A 15,917-nucleotide genomic window follows, 5' to 3' on the forward strand; every position below is an offset into this window, starting at 1 on the left:
AAGTTGGACATGACTGAGTGACCAAGCATAGCACAGCACAGCACAGCATGTTACAAATAATCTTCAGCCTGGAAATGAAATCATCAAAAAAAAAAAAAAAACCTAACAAAAATGTATGACATTTTAAAGATAAAAGAATAGTGTCAACCTCTGAAATATTCTTTTAAAAACATTTTAACAAAAATAAATGCCTTTGGGAGAAAACATGCCTATGACAACTCATGGTATAGGATGCCATAGGATGCTCAATATCTAATTACATCTCCTGTTCTCCTTTAAAACTGTGTAATAGTCTTAGTTTGTATGATGTTGTTTAAGAAAACCAACTTTCCTTTGGATAAACCAGGAGGATGGATATTATGCTAAGTGAAATAAGTCAGACACAGACAAATACTACATGGTATCACTTATTTGTGCAATCTATAAAAAAAATAAAGTCAAACTCAGAGAGTAGATGGTGGCTGCCAGGGGATGGGTGGAGGGGTGAACAGGGAATTAGGCAAAGCTAGCAAAAGGGTGCAAACCCTTAGCTGTAAGATGAATAAGGTCTGATGTTCTAGTGTATACCATGGTGGCTATTGTTGATGATACTGTACTGCATAGCTGAAATTCGCTAGGAGAGTACAAACTAAGTGTTCTCACCAAACAAAACGTAAATATGTGAGGTGATGGATATGTTAATTAACTCAGTGTGAAAGAGTTAATTCTTTCACACTGTATATCAAATCATTATGTTGTACACTTTAAATACATTATAATTTTATTTATACCTCAATAAAACTGGGGAGAAAAACAGAAAAAAAATCTCTAGAACTAGATTGATCTCAGTTTAAATTCTGGCTCTTTCAATTTTCATGGGAACTTGGGCAGATTACTTAATGTATCTGTTTTCTTATCTATAAAACAGGAAAAGCAAATATACCTGTCTTATAAGATTACTTGCCCATTAAATGAAATAGTTCAGGCAAAATGCTTAGTGTGCCTAGAACACAGAAAGAGCTCAATAAATGTAACATCATTAATAATTATGACAATAATAATTTTCTTAGATATCTAGTCTGTGCCAGGCACTGTGCTGGTGCTGGACACAGATGGAGAGTTGAGGCAGTTCTCTCTCTCATGGTTAAGAACTTGTCAGGATACAGAACTATAAATAAACTATACTTAAAAAATACATATATACCCCACGCCCCGTTAAAAAAAAAGAAGGAGCTTGTCAGAGAAGAGGAATAAATAAGCAAGCACTATTAATAAAAAGCTGTGGGAAGCTTTTTTTGTGGTTTTTGTGTGGGATGATAGAGAAGAGGCACCTAATCTCATGTGAGGATTGGTTAGGAAGGCTCTAACAGCAAGAGAGAATTGAACTGAAATCTATAGGATGTCATCATTCATAATGAAACAGTATTTTGACTCTCAGGAGTATTTCTTAATATCTGAGAAGGAAAAAAAGCCTGTTAACATTTAATTTAATCAAAATATTTTGCTGACCAATGCTCTAATTTAGGAAACACTCACAAGTGTTCTAAAAGCACTGTAACTGGTGTATATCATTTAAACAGTTAACAATTTCTTTTATCATTTAAACAGTTAACAATTTCTTTTATACTACTTCACATTTTCAAATGGAGCTGAAAATACCATCTGAAGATACAAACACCTGAAAGTTTAAGTATAATCAAACTGTTCGAGTACATAAAAACAAAACAGTTATATGTATGCTAAACTAGCTACTTTGTTGTACAAATGGTCTAAGGTGGTCCATATGAAATGATGTCTTAATCAGGTCCTCAGCATGTAACATCATTTCTTAAGTAGGAGAGATCTTAGTTAAAAGACAGTCTCAAATTATGGACCTTAAGAATAATGCTAAGACTATGTATACAGTAGTCAACTCTCCATTAATTGAAGGTAATGTGGAGGGAGTGTGGGAGAAACTGCAGTTAAATTACATTAAATCTTCAATTACCCAAATTGTCCTTATGTGCTCAGGACCTTCTCTGGTGGCTCAGATGGTGAAGAATCTGCCTGCAATGCAGGAGACCCAGGTTTGATCGCTGGATCACGTAGATCCCCTGGAGAAGGAAATGGCAACCCACTCCAGTATTCTTGCCTGGAGAATCTCCATGGACAGAGGAACCTGGTGGGCTATAGTCCATGGGATCACAAAGAGTTGGACATGACTGAGCGACTAATTTTTACTTTTCACAGGTCCCCCAACAGACTCAGTTTCAGGAGGAAACTGATGCCTGTAGTTTAAGACATCTCACTTCCCACAGCAGAACAACTTCTGGGAGTAGAAAGACACTTTCCAGTCCTTGAAGGCTGTAGCCACAGTTTGGCAATGTCTTATAAGTAACTATAAATACAAGCTGGGTTCCAACCAAACATTCACTCTGACAAAAAGATTATTATGTACTACTTCGAAAATCAATTATAAAACATGATCTATGATAGATACTTAGTGACATTATTATTTCTTGACTTTAGAAAACTGTTTTTTTTTTCCTCTAGGAAAGCATAATTAACCAATATATTCTGATTATACTCTACAAGTAAAACATTTGTATTCTACCATTATAGGCTATGAACAGCAGGACATACGGATGATGACCTAGGGCAAGTTTTTGAATAATCAAAATGCAGATGCTTAGGAAATCAAGAGATTTTTAAATAGTTTATTTTCTAGGATAGGATCTTATACGCAAGCACTAGCATAAGCAATACAGTCTATATGTGTGTCATCCCTACTTTTTGCAAAGATGAATAAAATACCTAATAAAGACTGTAAGACAGCACTATATAAGCTTTTAATTAGTATAAGAAAAATGACTCAAAATACATATTCTTTAGATAGGTTACCTAAATACTATGAAAAGTAGCATGCTTAAACTTTAATTTTCATATTCTGGATACCTGAATAGTTAAACCAGTTTGATCAACAGGCCAGAGATCACAGTTGTGAAAATATTCAGATTGTTGTATATTATCAGGCTTTCTCTTTGGCTACAAAATTTCAAGTTGTTTGCTTTATATAAATCAGATTTTTACTGATAAAAACTCACCATTCCCAAACTCTTAGGCTCTTATCATCAGATGTGCTTACAAATCTCCTATTCTCATCGACAAAAACAATGGTATTGACAGCTCCCAAATGCCGATCATATTCCTGCACAATTTCTCCACTTCGAATGTCCCACTGTATATCAAATAAGGGAAAGGGCAAAGACAGAAGAAGAGCAGATTTGTGAAAACAAAGGTCATAATCACGATAAATGGAGAAGGAAAAGAAATCTCCAGTATCATCTTTTTATACATTTACTGCTTTCTGCTAAGACTAGAGCATCAGCAGACCCTAAAAGTAGCAAACATTAAACAAGTTAATATTCCTTATTCCAGTCCCTGATACAATGTAAAGCTCAGGAATCTTAATAAAAATATTGTGAAAAGACTTACTTGCACAATCTTCTTATCAGACATCCCAGCCACAAAGAGATTTTGCTTATCTTCATCAGGATTAAATTTGACACAATAGGGTACTTTTCGGTTTGTAAATCTTGATATACACTGTCCTAAAACCAAAGACCCAAGTTAAAGTAGGTAAAATAAATTTGACCACTTAAAGACAACCCTGGAATTAAGATCTAGAGATCATTTGCTAATAAATTTGGAGAAATGGCAGTCTGTTTGTTCTTTACTGCAAACTACATTGTTCCTTTGCATGAATTTTTAATGATTAAAAATAATATTTTCAAAAGTAAATCTCTATCATCAATTGCAGAGCAGATAAAACTCTCCAGGTAATTAAAACATGCAGTAAAGAGTTAAGGACCACTGCCCAAGAGGTTAAAAGTATGGGGTTTAGCACTAGAAAGACCTTCGTTTAAATCCAATTTGACCATTACTAGCTATGTAACCCTGGAAAAGCTACCTCTTAAGCCTCAGTTTCCTCATTTATAACAATAATAGTATTTAAATTCACAGTGAGTGATACTGTTATGACTGAACAGGATACTGCATATATGTGCTTAGTATAATGCTTGGTAAACAGTGTTCAATAACTATTAGCTATTTTCTTTATCCTTAAAACTCATAGGATGAAAGATGGTTCTCTGATTATATAAAATTATACTAGCCACAATGTGCAAATGTAATCAATATGTCTGTGAATATATAAAACCAATCTGCCCATGGAAGTTTAGACCTACATTTTAACTAATTGGGGCAATTAAATTTAATTCCGTTCATCATGTATTTATTGTGCTTCTATTATTGTACAATGCAGCATGGTAGGTTATGTAGGGGATAACCTAAAGATCAACTAAATAGTCTATGGAAAATTTCAAATTTCCTTATCTATCAATATATTTGCTTTATAAACTGTATTTCATGGAAAGGAAGTTTCATACTGAAAGAGCTACTTTTACAGCTCAGTTTCAACTTTATGTACATTTTGTGATATTAGCTGATGGCCAATGATAGGAGAATCAGCAGTTAGAGAAGGTACCATTTTGGCACAGAAGACCACTCACATTGTTCCATTTAAAAAAGCTAATTTCTAAGGTAAATATGTGTTAGTATAAGTGAGCTCTTACCTGTCTCAGTGTCCCAGAGCTTAAGATACCTGTCATAAGCTGCGCTGAGGAACTGTGTTCCTGCAGTATTAAAGCAGATGTCCCTAACAGCTTTACTGTGACCTAGAGGCAGAGAAAATAGAAATGGAGGTGAGGTGAAGTGTCTTCATTTAAAATATAAGCACCATAAGAGAAACAGCATTAAACAGTGTCTTCTAAGCCACGCTGTGAATAAAAAATCACTGGAACTCTACCTCCTGATTTACTGACTCAGAATATGTTATGTGTGGGCCTCAGAATGTAGGTGTTTTCCCTCCCTTTGAAAAGTTCCTTAGGTGATTCTGATGCATAACATTTAGGTAAGAATCAAGAGAAAAGATCTAACTTTGTTGTAAAAGGTCTCTCATGGCACTCTCCTAATAATATAATACATAAAGCTGATGACTGGTCAAGAATCTAAGAAAACATAATAGTCCAATTATTGCCAATGAAAGAGAAATGACTGGTGACATTTTAAAGGTTCACTCAAATTACTAGCCAAGCCGGAAGTGAAAACAAAGTGACCTAAAGCTGATGTTCATGAAAATTGTGGCCTCTGTTCAATAATTGTATATTTCTGAGATTATATTACTGAATTTCATAGAAATGGATTCAGCATCTCATAGACTAAACCTTTTTAAAAACAAATATTAACTACATTTAATTTTAAAATGGCACTTGACAATAAATTAATTTCAAGGTGCTTTGCGTAGAAATCAATCTTACTGGACCAATCAACTCTTTTGAAAGTTACAGGGGTAAATAAAATGTGACTAAATGAAAGCAGAAACTTTCCTATTTTTTACTATCCCACTATGACCAAGACAACTGTACAAAATGTGCATGGCACAAATGGTCAACAGGGCCCTAAATCACCACCACCACTGATGACCTCTAGTCATGGCAAGCAGGCATTCTTTCCTATAGCAGGAGTCCTGGTCAGAGCTGTTATCATCTTTCTAAGTAGGAATTTTCAGTTTTCCAGTGAAAAGCAGCAAGAGCAGGGGGGACAAACGAGGACCAAATCCCCTATATCACAGGAGACATTCGGTGCCCTATATGCTGCCGAGAGCCTTCCCAAAAGTCTTCTGGGCTGCCCTGGCATCTTGGGCAGTTTTTATTTGTGCAATGAGGCCCTAAAATCGTAACAAAGCACTACAGAATGGACTCCCACTTAAATCTAAAAACAGAGCCAATATAATTCAAATACCGTTTCATTTCGGCATAGTTAAATTTGGAAATGTAACCAGTCTTCATGCAAAATCTGACAAAGACAATCTACCAAAAGGCTAGTCTGCCACAAAGCTGTCCTCTCTTTTGTCTTCCTTCCTTCAAGGAGTTCTCTCAACCTTTTCTTTTTACCTGTGTTTGTAGCCAATTCCCAGCTTCTCTTCAAAGCTCAACATCTGGCTATCTAATTGCTTACAAGACATTTTAATATCTCAAAAGCAGCTCAAATTCCATGAGTCTGAAACCTTATCATGTTCCTAAGATGAATGGCACCACCATTCATCCAGCCACCTGGGAGTCGCTCTAGATTTCCACCTCACTCTTTTTACCCTCACTTCTAGTTACTAAGAGCCACTGCTTTATTTAGCTCTTTATTGTTCCTTTCCTCTCTTTCTGCTGCTTCAGTTCTGGCTCTCATCATCTCTGATCCAGACTAATAAAATAACTTTGTAAATCATTCTTTTGCCTCCAGGCCTGCCCCACCAAAGTATCCTCTATATAGCCACTGTGATCTTTGTAAACTTCAAATATGATCATGATGCTTTCCTGCAAGACCCCCAAGATAGACCAAAGGTCTTTCACCCTCTGCCCACCTTACTGCTTTTCTCCCCTGACATCTCTCACCGTATTCCTCACACTTAACAATGCTGAAGTACAAGTGGTTCCCTCAGTGCAGTTCTCACATCGCTTCTGCTTCAGCCTCTGTTGCTCCCTTCCTAGTTCTTTGTTTACATGGGAGACTTACCCCTCCTTCAAGACTCATTCAAGTCTGTGAAGGCTTTCCTTCACATCGGTAGCAAAATCAGTAGTAGTAAAATTACTGTTGATGTTAACTCTAGTTTAAAAAGTCTTTCCGAACAGATTTATAGCCAGAGAGAAAAGAAATATTACCAATAAATGTTCGCAGACAGCGCCTGTCTCCATAAACCTCCCATAGCTGGAGGAAAATAAAAAAAACAACACATAGAAACATTAAATTTAATACAAGGCTTTGATGAAACGACAACTTTCAACCACTAACAATAGTCATATGCCAGATAGGTGTGTGTGTATCTGTGTGTGTACAGGAAACTTAACCAAGGCATTACATATCATTAAACACTTTGTTTGGTGCTATTGCCTCAGATGGTAAAAGAATCTGCCTGCAATGCAGGAGACCTGGATTCAATCCTTGGGTAGGGAAGATCCCCTGAAGAAGGGAACTGCAACCCATTCCAATAGTCTTGCCTGGAGAATTCCATGGACAGAGGAGCCTGGCAGGCTATACAGTCCAAAGGGGGCACAGAGTCGAACATGACTGAGTGGCTAACACTGTCACTTGTTTTTTTCACTTTTGGTGCTATTAGTCTGTGTTACACTATCTAGACTATACACATACTCATGCGCATGTACGTACACACACACACACACACACTTTAAACTCTGAAACTAAGTTTACAGGTGCTTTTAATTTTCTTCTTCTTTTCTGTATTTGACATTTTCTGTGATGAAAAGTTTCTACTTATGTAATATTATAAACTAGCTTTAAAAGAATTAAATGTTATTAAAACTGCCATGTTATAACATTTTGGTACTGAAAAGTTTTTTTTTTTAACTCTTCTGAAGTATTAACTATTATAAAAGCTATCATGAGTGCTTGCTTTGGCAGCACATATACTAAAAGCTGTTATGAAAATGAAGATCTAGACTAAAATGTAACAAGCTCATAGATCTCATTACATCTAAAGTGAATTAATACAACAGCTTTGAAACTACCTTTATTCTTGCCTGCCTCAAATCCAGTCCTGGAGAGTGTTGCTAGTGATCTGAAACAGAAAGCACTTGCTGGCCACCCAGTGCCTTCAGGGTAAAGCCTCAGTTCCCGCAGCATACCAGGAAAACACGTCTGGACCTGGTCCCCTGTTATGACTGCAGTCACTCTATGCCTCTCAGATTTAGACTCTAGCAGTCACAGAACCTGCAGTTTTCAGCACACACAATCCGATGAATTCTATTTACTCCTCTCAGACATACTCCCTATGTCCACTCCTCCATCCCACCCCTTATACTTCCTATTGGCGTATGCTTCTTCTCTGAAATCAGAAAGGGACAGTGCTAAAGTAATTTTTTATCCTCAGTCCCTCGTAAATAGGTACCTAATAAATGTACGTAAAGTGTACCTAGACATGAACTCAATTGAATTCTACGCTGTTCTAACTAGGCAAATAGAAGGCTTTAATCTCAATTAACATAGTCTGTATAAATTGAAAGTTAAAGGAAATGAGTCCTGCTACTCCAAACTGCTGGCCTGTCATTTTAAACCACTAAGTGAAGACAAATGCCTAAATTGTTGCTCTCATCAAAAACTGCTACCTTTATATTAATTTATTGTTACTACCCATGAATTATTTACAAAGGATAAAATTTTCATGAATCAACTTTCCAAGACCACTATAGGGTTGATATTTATTGACCAGTATAATGATCCAGACACAGAAGACATACAAAAGATAAAAACCATTCGACCAGGTTTAAGTTTTAAAAAGGCTTTTCCCATATCAAATTGACATGTATTGGCAATAGAGTTTTTTTTCTACCACACACTGTTGCTGAACATCAACTAAAGGTAGACCTTCCCAAGACTATATAAAGTGGGAGAAGAGGCTGGGAGCAATTCTGCTACTAGCATTTGGAAGAATAAAAGAGTGAATTATTTTATTTACTCTCTAAAAATGGGATTTCTATCACATATCCTCTCTACCTCTAAGGTACTGAGGAACAAATGAACTCCGTTACATATCCAACACCTCTATAAAAATGCATTATTGGTGATTAAATATTCATGTGCCTAAAGCTAAAGTGAGTGATTATGTTCTAATCAGCTATCTAAGCTTACAAAGAGCCTAGCCAATTGGACTACAAAGCCATATCTGAATCAACATGTTTGGAAGCAGTTCATAAACTGCTGCATTCACAGGGCTTAAGAGAAAATAATTAGCCTCTAATTGCCTAACAAACTCAGATCTATTTATAATTAACCAAATAGATTTAACCAAAGCACTAGCTTTGTAGCACTTCTACTCTATTACTGAAAACTCACCTTAATTTTACAGTCCATGGAACAAGACAGCAACAAATGGCCAGAGAGAGGAAACAATCTGACTGCACTGACGCCCTGTAAAAAGGTATTACAATTATCAATCAGAAGCATTCAAAATCACAGCTAAAATTAAACAAAAGGGAAAGACAGTGTATTTTTAAACCACGTAATTTACTATTTTTTTTTTCATTTTAAAATTCATAGCCTAGAATAACCTTCAGAAGTATTCTAAGAGCAGCCCTTATTGACACTAAGTTTTTCAAGATTTTTTTAACCTTCATCAGTGACTTCCTCACCCAGGGGAATTCTTAGTCAATCATGTTGCTCATGCCCTCACTCCTCTTCCTTCTTTTACTTAATTCCTTTCTTCTTTGTGAACAGTTGGAAATTATCAGTTGAATAGTGAATATGACAAAGAATATTAACATCAAAGCTTTTAAGTGCCTTGTTTCTGCATTAGTTTAAGTATTATCATAGTGTATAAACCAGGGAGCATCTAATCTTTGAAGTGTGATAACCCAAGAGCTAGGGAAAAATTACTGAGATTTTGGTGCTAGTATCAGCCCACAACTCACTGAGTTGTTGCCCAAGAGGAAGCGATAATGGCAGGAACTTGGAAGGGACGGCCTGGGCTACCATAAGGGGGTAAGACACCAAATCATGAAAGCTTATGTCATGACCCAATCAGATGACCCTGAAGACGGAGTACTCACTTCTGACTCACATGTGTTGGTGACTCCAAAGTGACTCCAGATTATCTTTAATGACTTCCCTGCTCTATCTCCCTTCTCTACATCTTCACTAGAAATACTGAATGTCCCACATCAACAGCTGAAAATTGATGTTGGCTTCACTGTTATATTAATGCATCACAACAAACAAAAACAACCAATTTGTTTACCTTTGTGTGTCCAGACCACACATGAATTTGTTTTTTGGGAAGGTAACATTTCTCAGGTGGCACAGTTGACCGCAGATTAACACCAACATCCTGAGGTATGTGAAGATAGGACCTGCCTTGATAGTCATACATTTCTTTAACTGAAACAAGAAGGCAAAAGAAAGCAGTGAACAAATAAAAGCTGTAGTTATGAAATCTATATTCTTAAAATAACAAACACTTTATTCACAAGGATATTGTTGCATATTAAAATATAGGTAATACTATTTTGATGATGTTAAGACCAAGAGACAGCTAAAATTTAACTGCCTGAAATCACTGCTATTATTTCAATCAGAGGTAGTATTTTGGAATTCCTAATTCCCAGAGAATATCAGACCTTTAAATAAGCTCTTACTTCCTTTATCCAGTTTTAGTAGTGTTTACAAAAGACTCCACTGCAGTATAATTACTGAGAGAAGAAAAGAGAACACCTGGGCCTTATGAGTCACTGGGAAAGAATCAGAAGCAAAACAGGATTAAAAGGAAGTTAAAACAAAAGTATTATCAACTATCCTTTTCCCTGTTTTCCTCCTTTATGCCCTTCCAGGTTCCTTTTCCAATCTCTTTTCTACTTTCAACCAGATTTACAATGAAGTCACATCTGAGAATTAAATGACATAGTATAATATGTATCAAAGCATTTAGTAGCATGCTGCACAGAATAAGTACTCAATAAATGTTGGCTATTATTGTTATTATGGCTGTAAGCACACAGTACTAAACAGACTCCTTATAGATAAAACAAGAGCTTGAGAAACTAAAACTAAATATGACCTCATGAAACCTATATATTTGATAAGTGATATAACAGTAGAGTAATCAATACTATCTGAACTGGATTATTCTTTATAGTCTGGTAACCACTACATAACTTCCCCAATATAACTAGTTAACCAGGTAGTCTAGAATATTTATAATTAACTTTGGTGAATACACATTTCCTTCTGCAAATCAAAATAAGTATGAGCATGTAAATCTATAATCTACTTACCTGAAAAACAAAGTTTATTCTTTAAAAGTGTAATTTAGTAACAGTTATAAACTGTGATTGTACCTGGAGAAAATTTGGCTTGGGTTAAAAACAAAAGGTTAAAATGACTGGGGGACTAGTTATATGTCAAAAAGAGTCAACTTTATCTTAGGGAAGAACAGATTGTGAACCATAATCTCCTTTGCTGCTAAGTCACTTCAGTCGTGTCCAACTCTGTGTGAACCCATAGACGGAAGCCCACCAGGATCCCCCGTCCCTGGGATTCTCCAGGCAAGAACACTGGAGTGGGTTGCCATTTCCTTCTCCAATGTGTGAAAGTGAAAAGTGAAAGTGAAGTCACTCAGTCGTGTCCGACCCTTAGTGACCCCACGGACTGCAGTTTACCAGGCTCCTCCATCCATGGGATTTTCTAGGCAAGAGTACTGGAGTGGCTTTCCATTGCCTTCTCCTTTATCTACCTTTCAGTTCAGTTCAGTTCAGTCGCTCAGTCGTGTCCGACTCTTTGCGACCCCATGAATCACAGCATGCCAGGCCTCCCTGTCCATCACCAACCTCCGGAGTTCACTCAAACTCATGTCCACAGAGTCGGTGATGCCATCCTGCCATCTCATTCTCTGTCGTCCCCTTCTCCTCCTGCCCCCAATCCCTGCCAGCATCAGAGTCTTTTCCAGTGAGTCAACTCGTCGCATGAGGTGGCCAAAATATTGCAGTTTCAGCTTTAGCATCAGTCCTTCCAATGAACACTCAGGATTGAGCTCCTTTAGAATGGACTGGTTGGATCTCCTTGCAGTCCAAGGGACTCTCAAGAGTCTTCTCCAACACCACAGTTCAAAGGCATCAATTCTTCGGCGATCAGCTTTCTTCACAGTCCAACTCTCACATCCATACATGACCACGGGAAAAACCATAGCCTTGACTAGATGGACCTTTGTTGGCAAAGTAATGTTTCTGCTTTTTAATATGCTGTCTAGGTTGGTCATAACTTTCCTTCCAAGTAGGAAGCGTCTTTTAATTTCATGGCTGCAATCAGCATCCGCAGTGATTTTGGAGCCCAGAAAAATAAAGTCTGACACTGTTTCCACTGTTTCCCCATCTATTTCCCATGAAGTGATGGGACCAGATGCCATGATCTTTGTTTTCTGAATACTGAGCTTCAAGCTAATCTTTTCACTCTCCTCTTTCACTTTCCTCAAGAGGCTTTTTAGTTCCTCTTCACTTTCTGCCATAAGGGTAGTGTCATCTGCCTATCTGAGGTTATTGATATTTCTCCTGGCAATTTTGATTCCAGCTTGTGCTTCTTCCAACCCAGCGTTCCTCACGATGTACTATGCATATACGTTAAATAAGCAGGGTGACAAGATACAGCCTTGACGTACTCCTTTTCCTATTTGGAACCAGTCTGTTGCTCCATGTCCAGTTCTAACTATTGCTTCCTGACCTGCATACAGGTTTCTCAAGAGGCAGGTCAGGTGGTCTGGGATTCCCATCTCTTTCAGAATTTTCCACAGTTTATTGTGATCCACACAGTCAAAGGCTTTGGCATAGTCGATGAAGCAGAAATAGATGTTTTTCTGGAACTCTCTTGCTTTCTCCATGATCCAGCAGATGTTGGCAATTTGATCTCTGGTGCCTCTGCCTTTTCTGAAACCTGCTTGAACATCTGAAAGTTCACAGTTCACATATCTACCTTTTAAAAAAAATTCATTAGTACTTCAAAAAAATAATCTGTGGCTATCTCTAATTACAACACAGAAGAGTTTGCTATAATTTCCTTGGGATGCAAATTGTCCAATATATTTCTTGATATAATGATTCCCAGCAGCTGATTAGTAAAGGCAATTAATATATGAACAGAGCACAGAGTAAATATCTGAAAGTTTATCATAAAAAAGAAGAGGCATAAAAAATATATTACCATGTAAGATTGTCTTTTCCTCTCCAGGTTTCTCTTCTTCCTGTTTGCCTTTCTTCTGCCTTTTTGCTGTAATTTCATCCAATTCTTTTTGTTCTTCCTAAGGAAATTAAGGAGTGAATTTTTAAAATGGATGTTCCAGAACCCCATCCTGGCCACTGCTGATCATAAATTCTTTACAAGGAGGTGCACTTATTTGGTGAAGCAATAGCTGCAAGTATGTCTCCCAGGATAACAATCTCAACTCTTTGGCAGATTACAAAATGGCATTAAACACACAGTGTTTTTCAACTTTTAAACTCATTTAATACAAAACCTCTCCTTCTGGACCAGCAAGGAGTAATTTAATGTATTATGCTAATTATATAAGTGAAAAAATGAGGTAATTAGAAAATCTAGTACATACCAGAAATAGTGAATTTGAGTAAACAATGTTCTTCATAAACAGCTTTTAATAGTCATAAGGATATAAGCAATGACTATAGATTTATGACACAACTTTTATGGGAAAAGCAGTAAAAGGAAGTGGGTGGTGGTGTGTAGTCGCTAAGTCGTGTCCAATTCTTATGATCCCATGAACTGCAGCCCACCAGGCTCCTCTGTCCATGGGGTTTCCCAGGCAAGAATACTGGAGTGGGTTGCTATTTCCTCCTCTAGGGCATCTCCCCGACCCAGGGATCAAACCTGGGTCTTTTGTATTGCAGGCAGATATTTTTTTTTTAACCAGATTCTGCCATGAGGGAAGTCCAAAAGGAAGATAGGGTAGTAATAAATCCTTATAGTAACTAAGAAGTCAAAATAAATAAAGAGCAGCATATGTGTATTACTGAGATAATTGGATATGAGACAGAGCTAGAAAGTAAGCATCCTGAAGACAGGATTTTCTCTAAATCTTCTTCATTGCTATATCCCTAAGACCTAGAATAGGGACTGGCTCATAGAGACAGTAGGATTAGGAGGTGAAGAGGGCAAGGTAGGGTTTTATAGTGTTACTTTATAAATTTCATAATATTATGAAAAACATATATATAGATATAGTACTTTGTTAAAGTTTAAAAAAAATTAAACAAAGCCCATCATCAGTTCTAAAATCATAGGCTGATTTTGTAATTACTATCTAAACATTGGTATCAGAAAAGCAACTACCATGGCACCTTAATAGCATTATCAAAGTGATTTTTATTACCAATTGTTCAATAATGTATTTTAGCTAAAAATTATAGAAGAAAATAAAGCAGAAAAATATAAACAAAAATTATTCCAAAGAAAAACAAAGGAATCTTATAGTATTTTCTCAGTCAACTAAGGCAGAGAAATTCTGATGAGTCATTTAGTTCTCTAAGGAAATTTCATTTATTAACACAGATATTGTTCATTGAGACATAGCATACAGTTGAACTGGCAGTGAAAAATATCAAAGCGTACTTCTGAAGGTTTGGCTACATCTTTTTCGTCCACATATTTTGCCCACGGTCCCAAGAAACCATCAATATTAGATGCATCATTTTCTTTAAATTTTTTCCTCTTTTCTATTTTCTTCTGACCAGTTTCAAACACAGTTAAACCTACATTTTAAAAAAAAAAGATCACAAATATGGGTATTTTCTAAGGATACACACACACACATACACACATGTTTTCATAGATTTATTTAAAACACAAAATAAAACCTTTATGAATCCAGACATATGGACTCATGCTATATATAGAGAGACTCAATCTTCTGGGCAAAGCAGCTTTCTACTGCTGCAACTACAGTATTTTACAAATTCTAATTTATGTGAAAAAAAGCTGCACTATGTAATCCTTCCATGGTACACAATCTTTTTAATTAATCACAGACCTTTGTCAGTAGATTTTACCACTTTCTGAAAGAAACAGCAATTTAATAATGTTAAGTAATGAAAAATTTACCTCTGAAAGCAGAATAAACAAATTTCTCATTTAAAGCCTAATTAGATAAAATTTCATTAATAGCTGTTCCCTGCTTCACTTGCTTTGCTATATTATAATGCAACAATATAAAGAAGGTTTCACAAGAATCTGTATTTCTTCCAAGTGAACTCAATCTAAACTGGACCTCTAATATCATAAATCTTAACAGGAAGAAAAGAGGATGTTTCTAGTTGGGATTCTCATTTGATCAGTAGAAAGTAGAAAGCATGCTGTGTGTAGTCATTAAGTTGGAAAAAGAAAGGTTTACCAGAGCCATAGTCAAAATTTCACTGTTAACTGGGAATCTAGCTACATAAAGACATAACTTGTAGAGGTCTAACAAAGAGAAAAACCTACCTGTATTAATTCAAATCAGCTTCCTTTAGGCTGTGTTATAACAAAAGGTTGTTAAAGTCCTTTACAACAATCTAGCTCATAAACCAAAGGCAGCTTGATCATATAGGCTATAGAGTTACTAAGTGCCCTCATACAAATAGCATATTCTTTTTCTGTCCAACATTTTATGCATAAGATTCCAAGGGGCTGATGAGCTTTGTGGCAAGTTAACATTTAGAGTATGATGCTTTGTCTCATAGTAAGTACAAAATGAACACAGGCACAAACATATGTTTTAAAACACATATTCAAACTCAGCTTCAAAGCAACCCTTAAAGGCAATTTCCACAGATACGCACAATGATATTTTTTTTCTGCTCTGTTAAAATGGAGCTTTACATTAGTGTTGAGAAATAAATTGCTAAAATTAGTTATACATTTTCATTTCTTAATTGAGTTCTACAATGTTGGCACTGTGCCAAGAACTCACCCTCCCTGTCATAGGTATAACAATCTTCTCTACAAGGCTGCACACCTAGTAAGGAGCAAAGTAAGTAAGTAAGTAAAGTCGCTCTGTCGTGTCCGACTGTTTGCGACCCCATGGACTGTAGCCCACCAGGCTCCTCTGTCCCTGGGATTCTCCAGGCAAGAACACTGGAGTGGGTTGCCATTTCCTTCTCCAGGGTATCAAACCCAGGTCTCCTGCATTGCAAGCAGACGCTTTAACCTTGGAGCCACCAGGGAAGCCCAGTAAGGAGCAAAAGCAAGCTCTGAACTAACTATATAAATACACTGCTCTAAATTATATCATTCTACTGTCTCAAGTTTAAAAAAATCAGGAGCTAAATTAAATAGTAGTTCTTTCCCTACTTTCCAAAATC

General features: G+C 36.5%; 2 protein-coding genes across 2 annotated transcripts in view; one reads left to right on the forward strand and one right to left on the reverse strand.

The window, feature by feature from the left end:
- METTL24 (methyltransferase like 24) overlaps positions 1–15,917 on the forward strand; it is a 163,473-nt gene that overhangs the window by 135,241 nt on the left and 12,315 nt on the right. The window lies entirely within an intron of this gene.
- Positions 1–15,917, reverse strand: part of CDC40 (cell division cycle 40) — a 49,864-nt gene that overhangs the window by 8,051 nt on the left and 25,896 nt on the right. Inside the window, exons 5-12 of the mRNA XM_055432954.2 lie at positions 14,191–14,330; positions 12,769–12,865; positions 9,821–9,960; positions 8,920–8,994; positions 6,732–6,777; positions 4,593–4,694; positions 3,454–3,569; positions 3,063–3,196 (exon numbers count right to left, since the gene is read on the reverse strand). Coding sequence (XP_055288929.2) covers positions 3,063–3,196; positions 3,454–3,569; positions 4,593–4,694; positions 6,732–6,777; positions 8,920–8,994; positions 9,821–9,960; positions 12,769–12,865; positions 14,191–14,330 — 850 coding nt within the window. The remainder of the gene's footprint in view (positions 1–3,062; positions 3,197–3,453; positions 3,570–4,592; positions 4,695–6,731; positions 6,778–8,919; positions 8,995–9,820; positions 9,961–12,768; positions 12,866–14,190; positions 14,331–15,917) is intronic.

This window comes from Moschus berezovskii, chromosome 10 (genome assembly GCF_049115385.1).
Source record: "Moschus berezovskii isolate FMDL1 chromosome 10, NW_MosBer_1.0, whole genome shotgun sequence".
NCBI classification, from domain to species: domain Eukaryota; kingdom Metazoa; phylum Chordata; class Mammalia; order Artiodactyla; family Moschidae; genus Moschus; species Moschus berezovskii.